A 23,860-nucleotide genomic window follows, 5' to 3' on the forward strand; every position below is an offset into this window, starting at 1 on the left:
ACTATGGTTACAACCACTCTGAGACAATGAGGTTCCATGTAAAACTACAGTAAACAATAGGATGCACTTGTAAAATACCTAGAATTATTAGGCTGGCGAGGGGCTAACTGATTGCTGTGGAAAAATAAGGACAACATCAGCAATAATTTCTTAAATCATATCACATCATTAGCTGGTAAAATAAATATGTCAAATCTGATCAAAACAGGAATAACCAATTCAAATATAACATTTCAGGTAAATAAATTTGGACAGGTAGTGAACTGATCTATCTGAATATAGTATGAAATGTTTGGGGTGTTAGACTTCACTGTTTCCTGGGTGCTATATAGAAACATGGCATATTCAGGGAGGCTTATGAATACGTTACCTGATGTCTAATCCCTTTGACTTTGTCAATCTACTTCTTAGAAATTGAAAACTGAACCAAGACTTTCGGTAGAAAGAAAGCTTTTGTGTACAGGACTTTATAATATTGTTGTCATCAATGAAAGAGCAAATAATATTGTTGTCATCAATGAAAGATTAAACACAGCAAATAATGTTGAGTGAAATGACAGATTTTTAGAGCACTGCAATAGGTTAAATAGAAAATTATCATTCCTCATATCAAAGAGATTTATCAAAAGACTACACATGTAATTACAAAATAGCATTAAGATTTATAACACTGCATCTCAATCAGTTAATGGTATATCAGCAATTATGTCACACAATATAGGAACCCCATCTCTAGTAACAGGGTATTTAACTTACTTCGGGGTATTTCTTGATATCTGGGACATAACCCGGCTACCACACAACATCTCATAATACTGAAAAAAATAAAGCATTCATATAACACCATTATTTCAACTCATAGTAAATCAGATCATTAACGTCATATGACCAGTCCCTATTCAAAATTAAGGATTTGATTAGGCTCATTCAGATTCCATTAAGTTTTAGATGCTTTGTGGCTCATTTTACAGCACTGAGTGACTTACAATTGTTTGTTTATATCAGGAATATTATATTATCTATCAAATTTAGTGTAACCCTGTACCAGTACATACCTCTTCACTCTGGTGAAATAGAGGGATGAATGTCTTCTCCAGCAGGTTATAGGCATGCTCATAGGCTCTGAAAAACAAGAGAATACTCAATATTTTATGTCTCTGAGAGTTTATTGACTTATCAGCACAATCTTGACTGTACATAAACATATTATATCAATCGTTTATATAAGGACTTTCACAGAAAAGGTGCTATTCTTAGATTACCACTAAAATCAATGCACATGGAGTATTAGACTGGTTAAGAGTATGGGAACAGAATTCAGGAAACAGGATCCTAGAAATAGGAAAGAAATCCAACAAAGAGAAAGAATCAAGTCCAGTAAATATTTTCATGAAATAACCCGTAAACATTTTTTCCCCAACATTAAAATGGAAATACACACTTACTTAAACAATGGTGTAGAGGTTCTGAGGCGAATCACCTGATCAGGGGGACCCTCCAGTACTGGAATGATAAAAATGCAACTTTACAACCTCAATTCTAAATCTGAACATTGGACAGAAAGAAAGGCTTTTCCATCTTTGCATATTACAGAGTTTTTCTCCCTTCTGGGTAGGTATCATTGTGATATGTCATTTTTTGTGAGTGGAAACTCTCATCGTTGTCTCTTAAAGATATGACGATAAGCTCATTAACATATGATGTCACAATCAATATCTACTATACCCAGAATAGTAGATAACGCTGCAATATGCATATAAGAATAGCTAACCAAAGATGACATTTTTCAGTTAAAGGCCCACTACAATTGTACCTTTCCAAATGGAAATATAAAACAAGATCGATAATTTTGTAGAGTCCTAAGGTTATAAACTTACCGTTAATACTACACGTATCATCACCTTCTGAACAGAGTCCTAAGGTTATAAACTTACCATTAATACTACACGTATCATCACCTTCTGAACAGAGTCCTAAGGTTATAAACTTACCATTAATACTACACGTATCATCACCTTCTGAACAGAGTCCTAAGGTTATAAACTTACCGTTAATACCACACGTATCATCACCTTCTGAACAGAGTCCTAAGGTTATAAACTTACCGTTAATACCACACGTATCATCACCTTCTGAACAGAGTCCTAAGGTTATAAACTTACCGTTAATACCACACGTATCATCACCTTCTGAACAGAGTCCTAAGGTTATAAACTTACCGTTAATACTACACGTATCATCACCTTCTGAACAGAGTCCTAAGGTTATAAGCTTACCGTTATATACTACACGTATCATCACCTTCTGAACAGAGTCCTAAGGTTATAAACTTACCGTTAATACTACATGTATCATCACCTTCTGAACAGAGTCCTAAGGTTATAAACTTACCATTAATACTACACGTATCATCACCTTCTGAACAGAGTCCTAAGGTTATAAACTTACTGTTAATACTACACGTATCATCACCTTCTGAACAGAGTCCTAAGGTTATAAACTTACCGTTAATACTACACGTATCATCACCTTCTGAACAGAGTCCTAAGGTTATAAACTTACCGTTAATACTACACGTATCATCACCTTCTGAACAGAGTCCTAAGGTTATAAACTTACCGTTAATACTACACGTATCATCACCTTCTGAACAGAGTCCTAAGGTTATAAACTTACCGTTAATACTACACGTATCATCATGTTCTGAACAATTTGATTAAAATAAATAAAATGTTTATAGTCGATGGCAAAACAGTGAAATGACTCTCCACTGTTATCATATATTACAGAGGAAATCTTGCATGTTTGGTGTTGTAACCTCATCTTAGGCCATCGGTAATTTTCTGATGTTATCAATATTTTTAAGAAACATTAATGTTTTGCTCCAGAAAAGTATGGGCCTTTAATAGCATTCTTTTAGCGTGGAAACAATTTCCCTGTGAACATTACAATGGACCGGAAAACAATACAAGTAATGTATACAGGTAATGTTTACAGGTAATGTCTACAGGTAATGTCTACAGGTAATGTTTACAAGTAATGTCTACAGGTAATGTTTACAGGTAATGTCTACAGGTAATGTAATGTCTACAGGTAATGTCTACAACTAATCTATGATGTTTACTTACTTTCTTTTAATTCTGAGACAATTTCCTCATCAAACTTGATTTTATCAGGAGCGTTTTTGGCACAGTAAGCACGATACAGATCTTTAGCATGGTTATGAAGTTCAACAAGAGCACTCTGGGACAGTTCAGGGTTGAGTACTTGTTTATTAAAATCATCTATAAAGAAAACAAAGACCATAGAAATACACATAATTCCATCAACCAAACATGACTACATTGAGTACTGAGTTAGTCCAAACATGACTACATTGAGTACTGAGTTAGTCCAAACATGACTACATTGAGTACTGAGTTCGCCTGAGTGCAAACTGTTTACTAGGATAATTTAGCAATAATAGAAAATACAAACCAAAGTTATCTCAATAGAAATAGAAATACAGTTTATTAAATGTACATACATGTAGGGGAGGGGAACTTAGTCACTGGAGTAAGCTTAATTGAAGTAAAAATGCAGCAGTTTTTGTACTTTTCTTCTCACATCTACGGGTGTAGGTTTATCTCGTATCAAAAACTTATCTGAGGCTGTGTTTCATGGATCGTCACTGTGTCAACAAAATTGCTGTTTTCTCCATAAAATTTGAATGTAACTTTCAGAAATCAGGTTTTACTATTAAGAGACAAATAAAGGAATTCCAATGTTTGCGATGTCATATTTAGGTGAGACTGTGTGACTTCAAAAGCATTAACTATACATACACTCAAATGACGTTATTTCACTTTCTCCCTCGTATTTAGATTCACAAAGAGAATTTTTTGCTAGATATTTCAAACTTACCACAAGCCAGACAGAACTGAAGGACGTTAACAGCAGCTTCACGTTTGAGGAACTGCATGAATGTATACAGCAGACTAGGGTAATTACCACCGATGATGTCATTCAGTTCATGGTGGAGACACTGAAACGTTAACATCATTGTTACTATAGAATGAATAAACTATCAATAATCATATCATGACATTAAGACAAGAAGGAATGTCAACTGTATATTTCAGGCATGATCCTTACAAACAGATGTCTGTAGGATACAAATCACTTCAAGTAGTAAATACAGGACAAGTAAGCAATCCTTCCCATAAATACAAAAGAGATTGTCAAATTTTTCAAGGTCTGCCGCTTTACCAAGACACACAAAAAACAACATGATCACATGATATAGATTTAGCAATAGAAGTACAAGAAGACAAAGGAAACAAATATTATAATAAAGTAAAATGAAATAAATCCTTTTGCGAGCAGAGGTTGCAAGCGGCATCTAGTGTGGATTTGTTATGACCTTGAAAATAATGCTACAATCAAAACTATTGATTAGCCGAGATGTTTGCAAAGTTTCCGTACATGAAATAACAAAAACATTTATTCACCCCAAGTTGCCCCAATGTTATGTTAATACAATATATCGATGTATCACCAGTTTGTAGGATTAGCATGTTGGTCATTTAAACTTTACCCTACAGCCATACAGTAAACTGACCCCCCCCCCCCGATATTATGTTAATACAATATATCGATGTATCACCAGTTTGTAGGATCACCATGTTGGTCAGTTAACCTTTACCCTACAGCCAAACAGTAAACTGACCCCCCCCCCCCCAATGTTATGTCAATACAATCAATATATCGATGTATCACCAGTTTGTAGGATCACCATGTTGGTCAGTTAACCTTTACCCTACAGCCATACAGTAAACTGACCCCCCCCCCCCCCAATGTTATGTCAATACAATCAATATATCGATGTATCACCAGTTTGTAGGATCAGCATGTTGGTCAGTTAACCTTTACCCTACAGCCATACAGTAAACTGACCCCCCCCAGATGTTATGTTAATACAATATATCGATATATCACCAGTTTGTAGGATCAGCATGTTGGTCATTTAACCTTTACCCTACAGCCAAACAGTAAACTGACCCCCCCCCCCCCCAATGTTATGTCAATACAATCAATATATCGATGTATCACAGTGTGTAGGATCAGCATGTTAGTCAGTTAACCTTTACCCTACAGCTATACAGTAAGCTGAACCCCCCCCCCCCCCCCCAATGTTATGTTAATACAATATATCGATGTATCACCAGTTTGTAGGATCAGCATGTTGGTCAGTTAAACCTTTACCCTACAGCCATACAGTAAACCCCCCCCCCCCCCCCCCCCCAGGAGCACATAATAAGATACCTACAGAATTATTTCTGACAGCTGTACGTGAAAACTTTTCCAGGAAAGTGACCATCGGGCTGGGTGGCTCAGTGGCTAATGGAGGCTGTGGAAATCAATCATTGTAAACTTAGACATGAACAATTACACTGGCAACTTCTATTGTACAGAAATTCTTAGATAACAATGCTAATCTTAATAACATCATTTTTCTGATTGGTTTAGTACAAGTTAAAGTTTTGTTGTGATTGAAATATGTTCTTAAACATAGAAACACTAATTATTGTATACACCTGGTATGTGTTGTGAATTTTGTGAAGTGGAATGATAATATCAAAATTAATATACTTACTGGTGTATCATCCAAAAATATTAACAATATATTATTCACCATATCCTGAAAATGAAATAAAAATTCAAAGTAAATATATAAGTATGTACATATGTACCGTAAAAACTTGTATAATTTGCGCACCAGTGTAATTTGCGCAGGTACTTTTTAGGGCTGAAAATGCTGAAAAAAATCTACTATCAGTATATTTTGCGCATCAATTTTTTTTGGGAAAAACGATGTCCAGGGAGTCCCAAAATCGATTCCCCATAAATGCTTGACAACTTGCACAAAGAAGTGTTGTATTAAGAAGAAATAACATATTAAAACCACATCGTGTTTGTTTTCTTTTATTGGCCACCGTAACCTGAAACTAAAATATCTTGCAGATGTCCAAAACATCGGCGGTCCGGTTCGCCGTACTCCGTGCACATGTCAATGTTTTGAGATATTACACATGAATAGTAATCAGGAATATTCAAAAAGATTAGAATCTATTTGTTTAAAATTGTCACAATAAGTAATTAGTGTGTTTGAGATCATTAACAATCAACAGCAATCGGCTAGCGGATACGTTAGCTTGCAACAATCACATTGTGAGTAAACTCACTACCTGTACGGTACCAGATCCAAGCTGATGGCTAATTATAATTATCAATACGGTTGAATATGTCACTAACCTTGTAGCTTGTTAATTCTGCAGTAATGCAATTGCAAACCATTTATTGAAAGTCCTAAATATAGGTCAGTTTAGGCATCTTATAAATCCCACGTGTGTTTTGACTTTTTGCACACGGCCTGCAGCCAGGGTAAACATGTTTGTGTATACACACACACACTCTCTACAGACTCTCTCTACAGCCTCTCTCCCCTAAAAAAATACAGGTAAACTACATTGACCCGGCCAAAGTCACTGATTGTGGCTGTCCCATTATACTACGAGGTGTACAGGGTATACATCTCTTGCTGTCAGTAGAAGCCATGCACTCAGTCAGTCGCCATTGAAATTCTCGGGGCAAATGTAAACAAGACATCGTGATCATAACTTAACACTTTAATTAGCCATAGATAATCCACTATAATAGGTGAGGCATTGTTTTTACAATCATTAATACCTTTTATTATTTTATTATATAAAATGGCTACTATACACAGAGCAGTACCTCGACATTCATAGATTGCCAGCCCCTCAGAATGGACAGATTTTTTCCCCGTAAATTTTTTAAAACTACTCTATCAATGCACCCCCAACTTCAAATTTTATTTTTGTACAGAAAAAGTGCACAAATTACACAAGTTTTTACGGTATAAGTATGTACATATGAAGCAAACCTTCTAAAGATTAATTTTGATCAATTCCATCAGGAATAATTCTAACAATTTTTAACGAAGTCTTCTATTCTACGAAAGTAAAATTGTATATGGTGTCTACTTTGTTGGTTTATTTGTTTTAGTTATAAATCACTACTGCAATTTAACAGAAATGATTGGTTGTGGTACAATACTCACAGGATTCGCTATGGCATCCAGTGCTGGTAACAAAATAGATCCAGATAGAATTTCTCTGGCCAAAGAACAGGTGCACCTTGTAAAATAATCATGATCATAATTTTTACTTCAGAATATTCATTGCATTGTTTTCAACTGTCAAAAAGTACTATATAGAGAAATAATTCATTTCTTTTAAGTTGGGATATGTGCAATTTAAGCTTTGAAAATCCTAGGGATATAGACTGAGCATTGTATCAATTTCAACTGTGAAGGTGATTTTCCTTGAGTTAAGGCAGTTCAATTTTAATGGAAGACAGTATAATTTTATTTCTGTGAGCTGCTTACATGGAATTCAAGCACTGGGGGTTTGAAGTGAAAGGAGAACAGCCCTCATTGCAGTTAAGACTTACTTGGATTTAAGACCCTGTGGATTCAAGATGAAAGGGAACAGACCTTCCACCATCCTCCTAAGATACTCTAGCTCAGCCTTACGACTCTGCATGGCACAGTGTAGATGTGGCCCCAGACAGTCTAATGTCAGCTGCTGAAGGTCGGTACCAGGGGGAGCTGCAAATCAGGCACTTTTATATGATTTTTGGTAAAACTACTACTGGGACCTTCACAATGTTTTACTTGTCAGGCAACATGATACAGAAATCATTACATACTTCATTTCTTAAGCAAATATGATACTTCAAATTTATTTGTTTTTAGAAAATTTTGTGCTTGTCATTAATTTTTCAGCATTATCAAAAATCAACTGGAGTTCCTATATAAACTGTACATTCTTTAATACTTGAAATAAACAGCATTACTAAAAAACTAACGATCAAATTTCTCATTTCTATGCATAAATCATAAACATATTGCAATACTCTTAATTATATATAAATGAATAAGAAACCTAATCCAAAGTATTCAAGTGAGGTTTTTTCTGAAATGAAGACTTGAGATGACTTGATGTCACATATTGAGTGTTTTTACCAGTCCTCACCTGATTTCTTTGCCTGAAGATAAACATGAAGATGCTGTAGTCCGGCCTTTATCAGTTTCTCACTTACCAACAAGGGGACATCAATCTGAAAACATCAACAACATTAATGCCAATACAGCAATATAGACAGCAAGGTCCAAATCTCAACACATCAATATAGATAGCTACGTCCAAATCTCAACACAGCAATATAGATAGCTACGTCCAAATCTCAACACAGCAATATAGATAGCTAGGTCCAAATCTCAACACAGCAATATAGATAGCCAGGTCCAAATCTCAACACAGCAATATAGATAGCTACGTCCAAATCTCAACACAGCAATATAGATAGCCAGGTCCAAATCTCAACAAAGCAATATAGATAGCCAGGTCCAAATCTCAACACAGCAATATAGATAGCCAGGTCCAAATCTCAACACAGCAATATAGATAGCCAGGTCCAAATCTCAACACAGCAATATAGATAGCTACGTCCAAATCTCAACACAGCAATATAGATAGCCAGGTCCAAATCTCAACACAGCAATATAGATAGCTAGGTCCAAATCTCAACACAGCAATATAGATAGCTACGTCCAAATCTCAACACAGCAATATAGATAGCTAGGTCCAAATCTCAACACAGCAATATAGATAGCTACGTCCAAATCTCAACACAGCAATATAGATAGCTAGGTCCAAATCTCAACACAGCAATATAGATAGCCAGGTCCAAATCTCAACACAGCAATATAGATAGCCAGGTCCAAATCTCAACACAGCAATATAGATAGCAAGGTCCAAATCTCAACACAGCAATATAGATAGCTACGTCCAAATCTCAACACAGCAATATAGATAGCTACGTCCAAATCTCAACACAGCAATATAGATAGCTAGGTCCAAATCTCAACATTTCCTTGATTTGCTGTTGATTATCATATACATTGCTATATGGTACCTCAAAGTTTCATTGTACAGTATATGGGTATATGTCAATCATACATGTGAGGTTGATGTACAGATAAGTAGAGCTGTCCAGAATTGTGAAAGCAAAACAATACTAATAGTACAGTATTTCTAGAAGCCGCCTTAGAAATACCTACCTTTTTGGCCCTTCTCAACAATACTGAAGCCAGAAAACGTAAATTTGTTCTCAATTCGTCCACGAAGCTTTCGTCAACACTGACATCTCTGAAAACAATAGATTGTTTCGTAAAGAGAAGATAATTACAAGTTTTGAAAAAAAGCATTCATCAAATTATAAAAGCTGTTGTATAAAAAAGTTTAAGGCCAACTGCAAAACATTTACAATGATTAATGAAGGTAAGAAATATGATGTCTAAAAATAGTAGAAGAAACTTAAGTTCAAATGTTAAGTGTTAAAGCCAATGTTTTTATTCCTTTTTATCAAAGTATCTGGACAGTTTTAAATGTGTTATTTCAAAACAGCTAACAAACATTGATGGGTATCTGGGAAAATACACAAATATTTAACTAATTCACCTCTGAAGATACATTTAGACTCTTCTAAATCAAAGACTAGACCGGTCCATTATGAAATTGCAGGGGTGAATGAGTTAAAAACCATACATACCTGTACCATGTGTACACATATTCTTTTACAACTATAGACAGAAACTGTAAACAGACAGAAAAAGACAATTAGCGATGTGCATTGTACTGATTACTATTACAGTCTAAATTTATTTGATCAAAATGGAAGAAAAGGATATTTAGATTTGGTTGCTTAGTTGACAAGATTAATACCCTATTAACAATGTGGGTTATTTAAGGACCACCTCTCATATAGTGATATGTTGCACTGAAGCATACTGTCAGAGGCACAGAACAGCTACATGTCTACCAAACAAACCAGCTATCGTCATTAAAGAAATTCAACTTCAGTAATCAATTATTACTGGTAATTGCTCATTCTGAAGAAATTAAATAAAAACTAACATGCATAGAATTGCTCACAAATTGTGATTTTAATTGCTTGAAAATATTTATTGTTAAGACATAAAGTAAGAAGTCATCTTAACTGGTAATAAGCCTAATACAATTTAACTTGAAATGTATTAATAATTACAGAAATCTCAAAGGTTATTATTATTGTTTTAACCATTTTACTAAAGCTATATATATACGGACTGTTAATTTCCAAAATAATTTGATAATATTAAAGGTCCAATGATCCTTTTACACCTTTTACAACAATGAAGTTTTTACATACATACCTCTTCAACTGCCTCATCTACTTTCCCTCGTAACTCAAGGTTGGTCCATGGTTGGAAGGCAAGGATATTAAGCTCTGGTCTGTAGGATAAACAATGTATCAGTTTATGTCAAAACCTTTTTGTTAGATAACGGTAATAGAACTCATAAATATGGGTGTTGAGCATTAATTCTACACTCTTTCTTTAACTTGAAGACAGTTTATTTCTTTAAATCTAAATGATTTCTTTGATAATGACCAATATGGATTTTTTTTAAAATTTTTTTATTATTTTTATTTTACTTTAAAATTTAGGATATCATTAATTTTCAACTTATTTTAGAATTTAAGATAGCGATATATACATGATTTCTTCTTTGATTATTTTCAGTCTTTTATAACACCTGCTGTAATTACCTGTGCCGCGGACATTTCCTTTGACCACATACAGTACACAGCGTCTTCATAAGGGTCAACTCATCATCTCCTGTGTTACCCTCCTGTAAACAATCAAAACCACTGGCTTTATTGTCTTTACAGGTATTTATTCAATATAAACATGATACAAAATCAAAAAGGAATGCATACATTTTGCTTTTTCATTTCTTTATTATTCAAAGTACATTTCAGCCTATACAAAGAATATAATAATTTAATATTTCTTTATCATTCAAAGACTCAAAGTTCACTTAAGTTTTCAGTATAGATACATTATTTAACTGTTTAATTATAAATGTAAAGTATAATCTAATTCCTTATTGTCTTACCTTTTTGTTTCTCTTGAACATGAACAGGAGATTGGGTAATATTGAGTCAGAACTGAAAAAAATCAAGACATGACTTTAATAAAACACTCATTTCATGGCACAACACAATATTTGGTCACACTGATGCATTAAGTCACAGAGAGGTGTAACGAAAAATATATAAGAATATATTTTAAAGAAATAAAGTTATCTATCTAAGGAATGAGTGAGGTTAAAATTAGGGGTTTCTTGCTTTGTGTAAAGAGTACACTTAGGTTTTCCATCTTTACATTCAGAAACCAAATATTTACATATGCTTGTTAAATCCTTACAATTCAATATCGTGATATTTAGTTTTGTTATGACACAATTATTTAAAAATAAACTTAACCTGTTTCATTTTTTTTTTTTTTTTTTGTGTACGCTATATTACAAAGTTAACCAGTATAGTGCATGGATACCATTACCAACTTACTGCTAAAAAACAGAAAACAAAAAGACAGCTAATTATATAAATATAATTGATGATCAAATATTTGTTACAACAATAAAAAAAAACAATAAAACATACAAACCTGATGAAGCTGTATGCCCCTGCTATGCCCAGTAGAAATGACCATACTGCCAAGAATAGCTGAAGGTAACTACAAACATGAAACATTATAATCAATCCCTATGAATAAGGAAATGTAAGATATTGATGCAAATGCCAAAGGTATCTTAATTTCTTAAGATTCATGTACATTGTAAATCCAGTGATATGTTTGCCAGTGCCTATAAGTAATGATGCATACTACCATTAATTTGTTGAGATAGTTTTGTTTAACTGTCAAAGAAATGATTTATATGCCAATTAATATCACTAACTAAAATACAAGTTATAATATATATCAGGTTGGGGACCATCCCGTATATGCAGGATAGTCCTGCATTTGAGTAATAGTCCTGTATTTGAGGGATAATTTTGTTACGCAAATGCAGGATTCTATGAAATGAAAAGTGATATAGTTGATTTAAACATTGTCATCAAAAAAGGGCATCATAATTTTTATATGGCATCATCACTAATACAACTTTCCACATTATTACTCAAATGGAAACAAATTTCATCATCTAAATGCTTGTAAAAGTCACAAACAAAATCACCTCTATTGCTTACTATGGGGCTAAAAATAGAACACAGGTAAAAGTCAATCAACCATGACATTTGCACTAAATTTCCCTGATGGCTATACACTGTAGTCTATGGAGAGCACCTAAATTGTCACTTTATTACAAAGTGAGATAATAGAATTCAATAGTTCATAAACACATACATAAGTTTTCAATTAGTTATATGGGTATCTGAAAATGATGACGCCCTTTTTTGATACAAATTTTTAAAACAACTTTATCCATTTTCATTTCACATAATCCTGCATTTGAGTAACAAATTTATCCCTCAAATACAGGACTATTACTCAAATGCAGGACTATCCTAACTAAAATACAAGTTATAATATATATAACAACAATTACAGCAAAAATGTGAAGGAATAATTTTTTCAAATTGAATGTTACATATATATGTTTCACATATGTTTCACTGAATATAACATAAGGTTTCAATATACCTTTAATGGGATGTGAAAACCAAACAATATAAAAAAGCACATGCTGATAAGCTAATGTAAGTATCAAATCAATGGCAGATACAATTGATTTATCATGTAAGTTGATAAGTATATTGATATAGTTTATTGCATGCGTGTTCTATACAATATTCTAAATTATGAGACATCACGTTATTTCAAATCTTCATCTTAATATTTCTGAATATCATTTGATGATTATTCAATACTAAATGAAGTTGTCAGCTGTTGTTTACCTGTAGAAGCATATTGTGAACAGCAGCAACACCCCTAAACTGGAGCAGAATTTGGAATGCTTGTGCAAATAATGCTTGACAATATACCACGGTATCATCTTGAAACCATGAATGACTATTTCAAAATAAGCTCAGTCATTCACAACACGTTCAATACTACATTATTCCAAAAATATTGCATACTATCTTCTTGATAGGAGGTAAACAGGAAGTGACAGGTTCAAACGCGTCCCTGTCAGCGTTTGAATTAGACGGTGGTCGGAATGACATTCAAGAAGTAAAAAGACGCAGATTTACGATGTAATGTGAATTTAATACCACCTTATTTGAACACCCGTGTATTAATAACAAACCATTGTTTTATTTCATATTATGCGTAAAATATGATAAAGATGTTTTAGGAAGATTAAGAAAACATGATAATTTCACAATATATCTAAAGAATGTAAACATTCCTGACATAACTAGTTAATTATAATGACCATTGATATTTTAAAAGAGTGGGTATACAGTATGGGTTGTCTCCCCTACAGCGACTGGGTTAAAATATTATAGATATATGGAGTCGAGTAGCAGGTTATATCAAATGTCGCGATTGTATTAATTACTCAGAAGAAAATATATACTCTCTTTCATGTCATATGAAAAAATCATTGTTGATGCATGAAAACTGATAAAAAAATTGTAATCACTCAAATTTTATTTTATTATCCTTGTACTTTTTATAAGTCAGTTATAGGTAGGCCTTAGAAGCTAAGAGTTGTGTGTTTTCTGTCATCATTTTTATTCTGAAACTAAAAAAAATAGATGTATTAAATGTAAATGTCCTCTGAGTTGTCAAAATATTGATCTTCTTTTTTTGGCTTCTCCACATAAAAGTTACAACACACTTTTCTAGAAAAATAATATTTTCACTCTTGGTCACGAATTATTTATTTATATATTTAAAACGAAACAACTACTTCGTTTTGTAAAATAATTTTGTCTCTATTATCCTTTTACTCTAGAAAAAAATATTTGCTTAGCTTATCACCCATATTTTTGCGCGAAATTCGATTTCCAGACAAATCCAATCAAATCGATCTATTTTAATCACGTGATTGTAAACTATATTCCAATATGGAGGTCAAGATATATTGTGTTTGGATATTGAAACCATGAATTGAACTGTTTCTAGTGAAATGCGGCATGATATGAACGATGAAGGTTTGTATTTATAACTATTACTTATGTTTAAAGATGTTATTCCACAAAGTCGTTTTCAAGCCGATGGCATACTTTTTACGGGACCCTCAAGCGTATCCGATGGTGTTGACCCGGTCCTCCAAAGCTTCATGCTTGTTCATTTTGAAGAAAGTAAGCGACATACCCCTAGTGAAAATGAAACGTTTGAAAACTTGTCGAGAGACGAGAGGGTTTACTTGATCTGAGTTTATATTAGTTCAATAAATGCAACACTATTGAGGACTACTGGCACTAAGAAAGGGCAATACGGAGGGAAATCAGTGCGTACAATTTCTGTGTGTATTGGGGAAATACACGGGGGCTCTCCAAGGGGTAGAAGGGAATGTGATTGGAATGCGGACGTACTGACCTAAACAAAACAAACATTCTTCACCTGAACTTTCAATTTTCTTTGTTATTCAATATATCCACTAGTCGAATATATAGTACATAATGTCCACTCTCATAAAAATAACATAAAAACTAGTTATACATTTAAAATCCTTGGTTGTGTATGTGTGTTTTCCATGCAAGCAAGACTAAATTAACATCATTTTGTTACTATTGACTAGAGTTGGTGCATTGTCACTACCAAAACATATATAACATGTATTATTTGTTTCTTTCATTATGACTTGTTATTAAACAATTTATGCTATTGTTGAAAGTTTATATATATAATCTTTAATGTATGGTAAATTTCATTTTAATTTTAAAAAATTACACTGAATGATAGTTCATTGATAATTAATTTAATTGTTCCTTGGTTTTCACATTGCATCCTTTACCAGAAGATACCCCGGTATTGTCATTCTGTTACTAAAGTATGTAAAATACATAATTTTGTATTAATTGACATACCTATTCTAAAGTTTGTAACCATTTTTGGACATGTCACTGATCTCAATATATTAAACATATATCAAATATGAAATTTTCTTTGTTTGGAAATCAATCATATATTTCTATTGATATACATCACTATAATCTATATTAATCTTATTTGATACAAATATGTATAGAAAATTAGTATTTGTAGTCACTGACAGTTACTTTACAATATTTTGATAAATGATACAATTTTATAGCTTTAGAATGTCAGAAACATAATTTATGTTTCTGAAAATGTGGAGGAATATACTGGTAATTAAAAAAAATTGAGGTATTCAGTTAATCAAATTGGTTTAAATTATAATTAATAAATTAAAAGTACACAATATTTCTGTTGGCCTTAGGTTATTTTTTGCATGGTCACAGTGACCTGACAAATCAAACGCTATAGGTTTTCCTAATTGGCATATAACACATTTTTACTAAAAACTTAAATGTTTCTAATTCATAATGACAATTCCTCATTTGATTTAAGCTTAAAGTGGCATAAATGCGTTATATTCTTAATATCGATCGATCTCTTGAGTTTTTTCACTTCCACCATGAATTTAAATAACAATGATGATATCCGGATTCATGATCAGGTATACAGCTGATTAGTAATTGTATTAATTCATTAGGTAAATTAGTAATTATATTTGTACCTGTGTTTCAAAAATAGCGTATCAGAACTACATGTTAATAATAAAGGATGATAACGAATAATTATCACTTCCCAGTGTTTGCGCTGCATGTTACAAATGGAGTCCTCCTCAAATTAAATAAAATGGGGTCCCCTAATGTAAATGGAATGGAGTTTCAGAGAGAAAAAAGTGAGGTCTTTTTGATTTTCTATGCTTAAAAAGGGTATGCAGACAGTGTAAATGCAAACCCTGATTTCACACTTAATTTTTTAACTAGAACTCTATCTGTTATAAAATCCAATTAATATTCATTATTGATTATAAATGTATATGTTGACTGTGAGTTATAACACATGGAAGGAGAAGTTTGTTTAGATAAAACTTCATATATCGCTTGTTTCAACCTTGACTGATCAAACCCACATGAATCATTTTATGATTGTGGTAAATGCTTTTTGTACTTGCAGCGTTTAAGTATGTATACATACATTTCAGGAGAAGTGTGTGTTACATTGCTTTGTGCACTGTAGTATATGATATATTATTCATATATGTGTGAAGTTCATATCTTAAAACCATCTAGGGAAATTTATAAACATTCTGTAACCATTTGAAGGGAGATTATACAAAAAACTGTGAGGTAAATAATATAGAAAAATAAAATTCATAGAGGATCAGATAACAAAGTATTAGCGGTTATGATAAGTACCCAACGGTTCTGCCATTTTGACTATTGATCATAGTTATAGATCTTTGTGGTTTAAAAAGCTGAAGTGGATCCCACAGGTAAGAAAATACAAAGACCTGTGTTGGATTCCCTTTAACAGGGAACAATAGCGAACCCGTTGGAGGCACTCTGGAACGATGAGTAAGGTGACGATATCGTGCCATCAAGCACCTATTTACTCCCGTCTGTACTTAAGTACTCTATGACACTGCTTTAGTTTTTAGGGAATGTGTAGGTCCGACTGTCCATAGCTGGTCTATAGACTTACTCAAGTCATTAAATGTAAGCAAATATTTCTCCTCTATTACTGGCATAGTTTTGTTAAATTCCTAATAGGCTATTGATCTATATATTATCAAATTATTGTTAAGCAGGGTTGGGGCAGGGTAAGTCTTGTAGTAGTAGCTGATGGCTACCAAACGATCCAGCATTGTCTTGCATCTAATTGCTTTCTTGGACTAAAAGGCTTTAATATTTTTACTCTAGTATAGTCCATTTGAAAATAAAAGAAAGGTCCACTTATATACTGATTGTGACCCTACAAAATTATCAGTCTCGTTTTACATTTCCATTTAAAGATTAAAGCCATTTCCGAAAGGAGGTTGGCCTTTAATACATGTATTGAAATTATATAAATTAAATAACTATATGGTAATTGATTTATGTAACTATATCTGAATCTACAAAAATTCTAAATGTGTAAAGTTTGCATGTGAATACAAATTAAATGCTATCTTTCAACTAGGACTTATTCTGTTTGTACATTTTTGGTCCTGGACTCTAATTAGAATGATAGCCATTTTTTACTGATTGGTAGCTATTTCCCAATATTGATACTTCAGATGAAGAGTTTATGTAGATCAAACAAAACAAAAAAACATATACACAAACAAATATACACGTTTGATATGTTGATTGAGAAATGTTAAACTTACAGCATGTTTATTAAATTCAAAAATTCATCGTTTACTATATCTTTTGAAATTCCCAATTCAAAAGGCCTCGAAGCAATGTTAATTGTTCAAACTATAGAGTAGGCCCTACTGAAATACATCATAACATGTGTTGTGTTGTATTGATTGTTTACAGAAAACATGATACTGATGCTGCTTTGTCTCCTCAGACAAAAATACACACAAAAAAACAGGTGTCCTTGAGATTTTCTGATAAAATTGAGATTTAGAAGGAAGAGCAGTAACTAGATTAGGTTGGGAGCAGTAGATTTGTTATACAAAACCCTGAGCTGTCCTTACCTTCGTAGGTGTTCCAAGTCTCCAAATCATTTCATAATTGTTGTGGCCTTGAAAGAGACGTAAAACTAAAAGACCGAGTTAGGGGATGAAATCCATTGAGTCATCTATAAAAAGAGATTCAATCTTAGACTTAGACTAGTTTAAGCATCAAATTGATAACATCTTCTTCTAGATGATCTATAGATTAATCTGCGGACAAAACTTAATTTTTGGTCACATTTTTAAAGTTCTTGGAACATTTTTGATATTTGACATCCAATAACCATAGATGTTCGTAGCCAACATATATTCAATGAGGTTTTTCCTTTGGAATTTGTTTCCATATATTTTGGGAGATAGTGATTAATCTGTACATTATTTTTTGACCCTAAATGACCTTGGTTGTCGATGGGCCGTGAAACTCCAACAAACAAAGGTACAATATTGAATATAAAATTTCATGGAGTAATTGATTATGAAAGATTGCTTGCATAAAATATTTATAGGTTAAAACCAACGATGAATATGTACCAAAGTAGACATTCATTCACTCAGACTTAAGGAGCATGAAACAATCTTAGACTTAGCTTAGCCTATCAAAAATTATGACAAACTTTTATAACGTCATCTGTTATTGGCTAAATCTAACTTTAAGACTGTTTTTGCTAAATCTAAATTTTTAAGACTGATTTTACTAAATCTAAATTTAAGACTTGTTTTGGCTAAATCTAAATTTAAGACTGATTTTACTAAATCTAAATTTAAGACTTGTTTTGGCTAAATCTAAATTTAAGACTGTTTTGGCTAAATTGAATTTAAGACTGTTTTGGCTAAATCTATATTTAAGACTGTTTTTAGACTTTTTAAAAGAAAGTAAGTGTTTCATGATCTTTCAGCCACTGTTATTGTTAAGTAGTTACAAAAGACATTGGCTTTGTAGTATATCCACAAGACACTGTCAATTGGCTCCTTCTACTATATGCCTGTTGTTATTTCTTGATAGTTTCTGAAAAGAAGAAAAGGTAAGTCCTGCATTAATGTTCATTTACCTTAAAATTGTTCATAGAAAAAATCTCGAGTGAAGAAACTTAATGTGTTTAATGGTTTCTAATGGACTATTTTAAGTTAAGAAATTTTCTTGTGTTAAGAAATTTTCTTAAGTTAAGAAAATTGATGAAACTCTACTCAGAAGGGTTTGTATTTTCTTGGTGCAGTCAGGGTGGTCTGTTGATTTCTGGTATTGTCTTTATCTAAAACATCCTAAGGTCTATTTGATCTGTCTAACAGACAATCTTAGTGAGACTATACATACAAAGGTGCTCATTGCTACCACCTGTATTTTATGGCATCACCTTCTTAGTTATTCTAGTTAGATATGTATTTAATTCTTAAAGATGCTCCACCGCCGACAGAGCATAAATCATGTTAATCATTTGAACAATAATTGGTGTTTAATCGTGTATATATATGCCTAATTAACACAAAAAATAATTTAAAATAATTCATTTCGCCTTTGGTGCATGCGCAATCAGTACTTCATTCCATATAGGATATAGTGTCACGGAATTTTTTCGGGATGCAATTAATTATTTTTCATATTTTTAACTTGAAGTAAAATTATAAGCTCAAACTTTTCAATGGTGGGAATGGTGTAAAGTAAGTAACTTTTGTAACTGGAGAAAAATACTAAATCGTCTGCTCCTGTTTTTTATAGTGAAAAAATACCATTTGTCAGCGGTGGAGCATCTTTAAGCATTTTACTATCAAAAATCATTTTCGTTGTGACATATATATAAATTTAAGGAATACTATTAGACATTTTCTAGAACATTGCAGGGTGAATCCATCCAGTAGGCATTATACATTGTTATGATAATTGATTTTATTGACCTCTACTACCCAGGGTAGACCTCTACTACCCAGGGTAAATCTGGTGATCTGACTGACCACTCCCTATAGCTACCAAGGGTGGATTTGGTGATCTGGTTGACCACTTCTACCCAAGGTAGGTGTGACAAGCTGACTGACCTCTACTACCCAGGGTAGGTAGACTGAAGATCTGTCTGACATTTACTACCCAGAGGAGGTCTTGTGATTTGACTGATCTCTACTACCCAGGGTAGGTCTAGCGATCTGACTGACCTTTACTACCCAGAGCAAGTCTGGTATTCTGACTGACCTATACTACCCAGGCTACTACCCAGGGTAGGCCTGACAATCTGACTGGCCTCTACTACCCAGGGGATGTCTGGTGATCTGACTGATCTCTACTGTGCAGGGTAGTTTTGCCGACAAGGTCATGGAGGGGTCTTTTGATCTGACCCTGACATGTTGTAATGTTACCCTGACCAAACTCTGTCACCCCCAGACCAAGGTCTGGCGATCTGATCCAGCTCTGTACGTTGTGCTGGGTTTGTGTGTGTTACATATGCAGTGGGCATGTGTTGGGTACTGCATCACTACTAGTGTGTGATATCATCATTAGGTAGCTTATTTGTTTGTGTAATAACCTGCCTGCAACACTCAGCCACTTGATTTATACTCCCCATGTTGAAAACTTAGGTATCAGATTATTTTTGGAATCAGGTCCAAGTTTTTGGTTCTCTGGTACTTAAAATAGACATAATAAGATAGTGTAGGTATAGTATATATATCTTGTGAGTTCTTGTGTTCCAACTGTAGAGTAGATCCAACGATAACATAATGACAGTATATCTTAGATTTGGAGTTTATTGGTTAGACAGGAGAAGATATGACCCACAAGTTAATGGATTCCAGGTTCATCATTGTACTGGTGCTGTAATCATTACAGTTTCCTGATCGGGGAAATTTGGCAGGAACAAAACGTCAGTTGTAGAAGTATTAACATTTTTATGGCGAAGAAAACTTTTCAGGGGAAAAAATGTTCGCATGATTGCTGATTGAAGTTATATACAGAGGACTCCACATAATCGAATAACAGTTATTTGAATATTTCGGTTATTTGCATAAAATTCTGCGGTCCCGATTTTTTTCTTTCTTTATCTTTGTTTTTCAACTCTGTGTATTTGCATAGACTTTTACATGACCTCCGGTTATTTGAATAAAAAATTTAGGAAATTCTAAAAATAAAATCGAATATTTTTCAATTTTGCAATACGTCTTTAGCGAAATTCGCCGATATATGTTTCAAGATACTTCGCTTTTACTAGAAATCATCATGGTGACAGATTAATGTTATCATATGGCTTGTTATTTTATGCATGAATCTGCAAATGTATTCGACGCTGTTACGATTTACATCAGCAGCGGTTGATCATAACTTTAGTATAATCACTGACTCAAACATCTAATTAAAGCATTTGCACTTTCAAATATGTTTATTTATTAACGTACCTTAGTTCGCGATCGGTTGGAGAAACCATCCTTCCTTACAACAATCGCCATTCATGAGTAGTCTCATTCAACCAGAGTCTTGTTGACTACGACAGACATGTGCGAATCAAGTGTCTCGTTGAACGAGACTTAAAAGCATGCAAAGTCGGCGTGCAATGACTACCGCAAGTTTCGTACAGTATGTAGGATACAAAAGATACTTGCTACGTTGTTTCATTGCTACTTGAATATGCATTAATTTCTGAAATGTTATCAAGCTATTTGCCGTATAGATCAACAATACAGGGAGAATTCTCAAAACACATTTAGGTCTAGTGAACGCATGGCTTCATCACCTGCCGCCATTTTTGAATTCTAACACGTGTAAAAACAACACTACTAGTTGATCAGCACTTTGAAGTTTAATCACGATCGTAAGTTAATTTTGCCAGGCAAATGTACATAAATTTGTTTATTATTTAGGTTCAGAATTGTAGACACAAATTCAATCCTGTTTAGTTATCTCATTTGATATCGATCGTTCAGCTGTTTCTCAAATATTCAATTGTCGATCTAACGTAAACAAGAATCTAATATTGGAATATTTTTTGTTATTAAACAATTAAAATTGATTTACAACTTCGAAAATAATTACTTGTTGTTCGTTTTAAGTGTAAATAATTTACGTAATTATCAAGTAAACGAAACAATATCTGTTTACCTGTTCACATACATATGTGTGAGGTTAAACTAAGGTGCAAAATGTCATCTCTGCCTATTCGAATACTCCGGTTATTTGCATATTTCTTCTGGAAAATGACTTATTCAAATAAGCGGAATCCTCTGTATTCATTTTATATGTGTCCCGTTAGTCGTCAGGATAAAGTTAAATGGCTGGCAGGTTTTGGTGGTGTGTAGAAACTGGAGTACCTGAAGAAAAAAACCAAAGACCTACAGAAAATATGGAGAGATTACGCTAGTGGAAGAAATTCTGGCACCTTAACTACAGCGTAACTGATAATACCATAGCAGATGATTTTCGCGAGATATGTATTATTGTGTAAATTTGATCCACAAAATATTGAGAAACGATCAAATGGTATACTGTGAGAATCAGATTGCAAAAATTTAGAACCGCCAAAATCCCGATTGCAAAAACATGCTGAATTTATTTTTCTCATTTTTTATTAAGATTTTGAACCACTCTTAATAACCAGCTATGCAATATTAATTTCTTGGAAAAAGAATTCTTTTTAACTGGATACTGTTTTATTGAAAGTTGAACAATATATGGCTCCAGATATATTGTCATGCACTTGCTTCCACCTGTTTATAAAAGTATGTTCCTAAGTAAACCTTCTCATACATAAATGTTCTCTTTAGGAAGATATTTGTGTTGTTCAACAGCATTTAAAGGGATTTCTTGAAAAATTTGCTTGAAAAACAATTTGAGAAAAAAAAAAACCAATTTCAACAATCTAGAATAAAAATTGAAATTTTCTAAGTTTAAAAACAAAACCATACAAAGACAAACAGCTGACAACGTTGGTGTTTACATCACTATAGCTCATGGATAAATTTAGTCTCGCGACGAAACGTAACAGAGATTGAGATGTTGGTCTGATAGTATTACTCCGACTTTCACCTGCATCAATAGTTGTGATGTTATCGTATTATATCATAGCTCGTTTACTGTTTCCACCTGGAAAATAAGCAGAATACCCTTTCATCCTCGGCTGATACTCAGACACTTTGTAGTTCGATTTATCATAATGATGGTTTGCACAAAAGAATTTTCTTTCATATTCAAACGACATGCAGTTTGGAATTTTGGTGACAATCAGAAATCTCTGTAGGACTACTGTACGTTTTAAAGGCTATATATTCTGTAGATGGATCTGTTAATTGTTTGCAAACTGTGTGAATCCGCGTAGTGGATTCTCACAAAAGTTTGCACACAATTTTTTTTTCATAACCCGATAAAATTAAAAAATAGTGACATCAATACTTAAAATTAATTTTATACTCTGTTTGATAAAATGAAGTATGTTTAAATGTAACATTATAATGGTTTTTCAAGGGATTCTTTTTTCCGAATCAATACGCAACGTCAATGTCTCTATTGTGACGTCACGATAACGTCGGGGTTTCGCGCCATTCTCGGATTTTTTTTCATAGTGGTATGCAAAAAAATATTGGCCAATCAGAAAGCCAGATTTGGTATGAAAACAAAGAAAAATTAATGTTGATATTTATTTTTCATTGTCTCCTGATTATAATACACCGTAACTTGTCTAAACCGGATATTGCCATACCACCATATTTGGCAGGTAAAGTCAGGTTTCCAGATATATACAGGTTTTAATTACAATTAGAAGGAATTTAAAAGGCATAACATTACGCTGTAACAAGCATGGATTTAGATTAGACAAGGGACGGAGTTGAGAAGTTATTCTGAATTTGAATGAATACATACGTGTGCTGATTCCCTGACCCGATAAGCTTTAGTGTTTCCAGAATCTTAATTGACATGTACTGTTTACTAAAATGATTATGATATAATTATATCTAATTGTGAATCATTGATTGTGGTTTTATTAAAAGTGAAATTCAGCTTATATTACACAGGATTTGAAGAATTAATTTTAAACAACCCCCATCACAGCTAGCTTGCTATATTTTATACAATATGGTATGCAGGTGAGAAATTCCATGTTTTTTCTTTAAATTGAAGCATGTACAGAATCCCATGGATGTTAAGTTATCAAATACCAGAACACTTAAATTATTACATGATGAGTCATAAACGCAAATTCTTCTGAACAAAATATTCAATTATACTTGTGTGTGCATTTTTATATCAATGATTATATTTTGGAAAATTTATTCATGATGAC

The 23,860-nt window shown here is 33.1% G+C and overlaps 2 protein-coding genes and 1 long non-coding RNA gene across 6 annotated transcripts in view; 1 reads left to right on the top strand and 2 right to left on the bottom strand.

Moving 5' to 3' along the window:
• Nucleotides 1-17,767, bottom strand: part of LOC138329102 (sorting nexin-14-like) — a 28,220-nt gene extending 10,453 nt beyond the window's left edge. Inside the window, exons 1-18 of one of the 3 annotated variants that reach the window (XM_069275852.1) lie at nucleotides 17,631-17,767; nucleotides 11,621-11,689; nucleotides 11,067-11,118; nucleotides 10,717-10,799; nucleotides 10,322-10,400; nucleotides 9,679-9,722; nucleotides 9,188-9,275; nucleotides 8,100-8,184; nucleotides 7,516-7,672; nucleotides 7,124-7,199; nucleotides 5,636-5,680; nucleotides 5,309-5,389; nucleotides 3,904-4,024; nucleotides 3,129-3,284; nucleotides 1,446-1,503; nucleotides 1,056-1,122; nucleotides 757-815; nucleotides 79-114 (exon numbers count right to left, since the gene is read on the bottom strand). In XM_069275852.1, the coding sequence (XP_069131953.1) occupies nucleotides 79-114; nucleotides 757-815; nucleotides 1,056-1,122; nucleotides 1,446-1,503; nucleotides 3,129-3,284; nucleotides 3,904-4,024; nucleotides 5,309-5,389; nucleotides 5,636-5,680; nucleotides 7,124-7,199; nucleotides 7,516-7,672; nucleotides 8,100-8,184; nucleotides 9,188-9,275; nucleotides 9,679-9,722; nucleotides 10,322-10,400; nucleotides 10,717-10,799; nucleotides 11,067-11,087 (1,256 nt within the window). In that variant the 5' untranslated portion in view covers nucleotides 11,088-11,118; nucleotides 11,621-11,689; nucleotides 17,631-17,767. Of the gene's footprint in view, nucleotides 1-78; nucleotides 115-756; nucleotides 816-1,055; nucleotides 1,123-1,445; nucleotides 1,504-3,128; nucleotides 3,285-3,903; nucleotides 4,025-5,308; nucleotides 5,390-5,635; nucleotides 5,681-7,123; nucleotides 7,200-7,515; nucleotides 7,673-8,099; nucleotides 8,185-9,187; nucleotides 9,276-9,678; nucleotides 9,723-10,321; nucleotides 10,401-10,716; nucleotides 10,800-11,066; nucleotides 11,119-11,620; nucleotides 11,690-12,912; nucleotides 13,142-17,630 lie in introns of those variants that run through there. The other 2 variants (XM_069275850.1, XM_069275851.1) reach the window with 2 other exon arrangements.
• LOC138329101 (collagen alpha-1(III) chain-like) overlaps nucleotides 14,000-23,860 on the top strand; it is an 86,735-nt gene continuing 76,874 nt past the window's right edge. For both annotated transcript variants that reach the window (XM_069275849.1, XM_069275845.1), the window contains exon 1: nucleotides 14,000-14,118. The gene's annotated coding sequence lies outside the window, so the exon portion shown is untranslated. The remainder of the gene's footprint in view (nucleotides 14,119-23,860) is intronic.
• LOC138329105 (uncharacterized) overlaps nucleotides 19,857-23,860 on the bottom strand; it is a 32,923-nt gene continuing 28,919 nt past the window's right edge. The window contains exon 3 of the long non-coding RNA XR_011209405.1: nucleotides 19,857-21,893. This is a non-coding gene — a long non-coding RNA (uncharacterized lncRNA). The remainder of the gene's footprint in view (nucleotides 21,894-23,860) is intronic.

The sequence above is a fragment of the Argopecten irradians genome, chromosome 8, assembly GCF_041381155.1.
Source record: "Argopecten irradians isolate NY chromosome 8, Ai_NY, whole genome shotgun sequence".
Classification (NCBI taxonomy): Eukaryota; Metazoa; Mollusca; class Bivalvia; order Pectinida; family Pectinidae; genus Argopecten; species Argopecten irradians.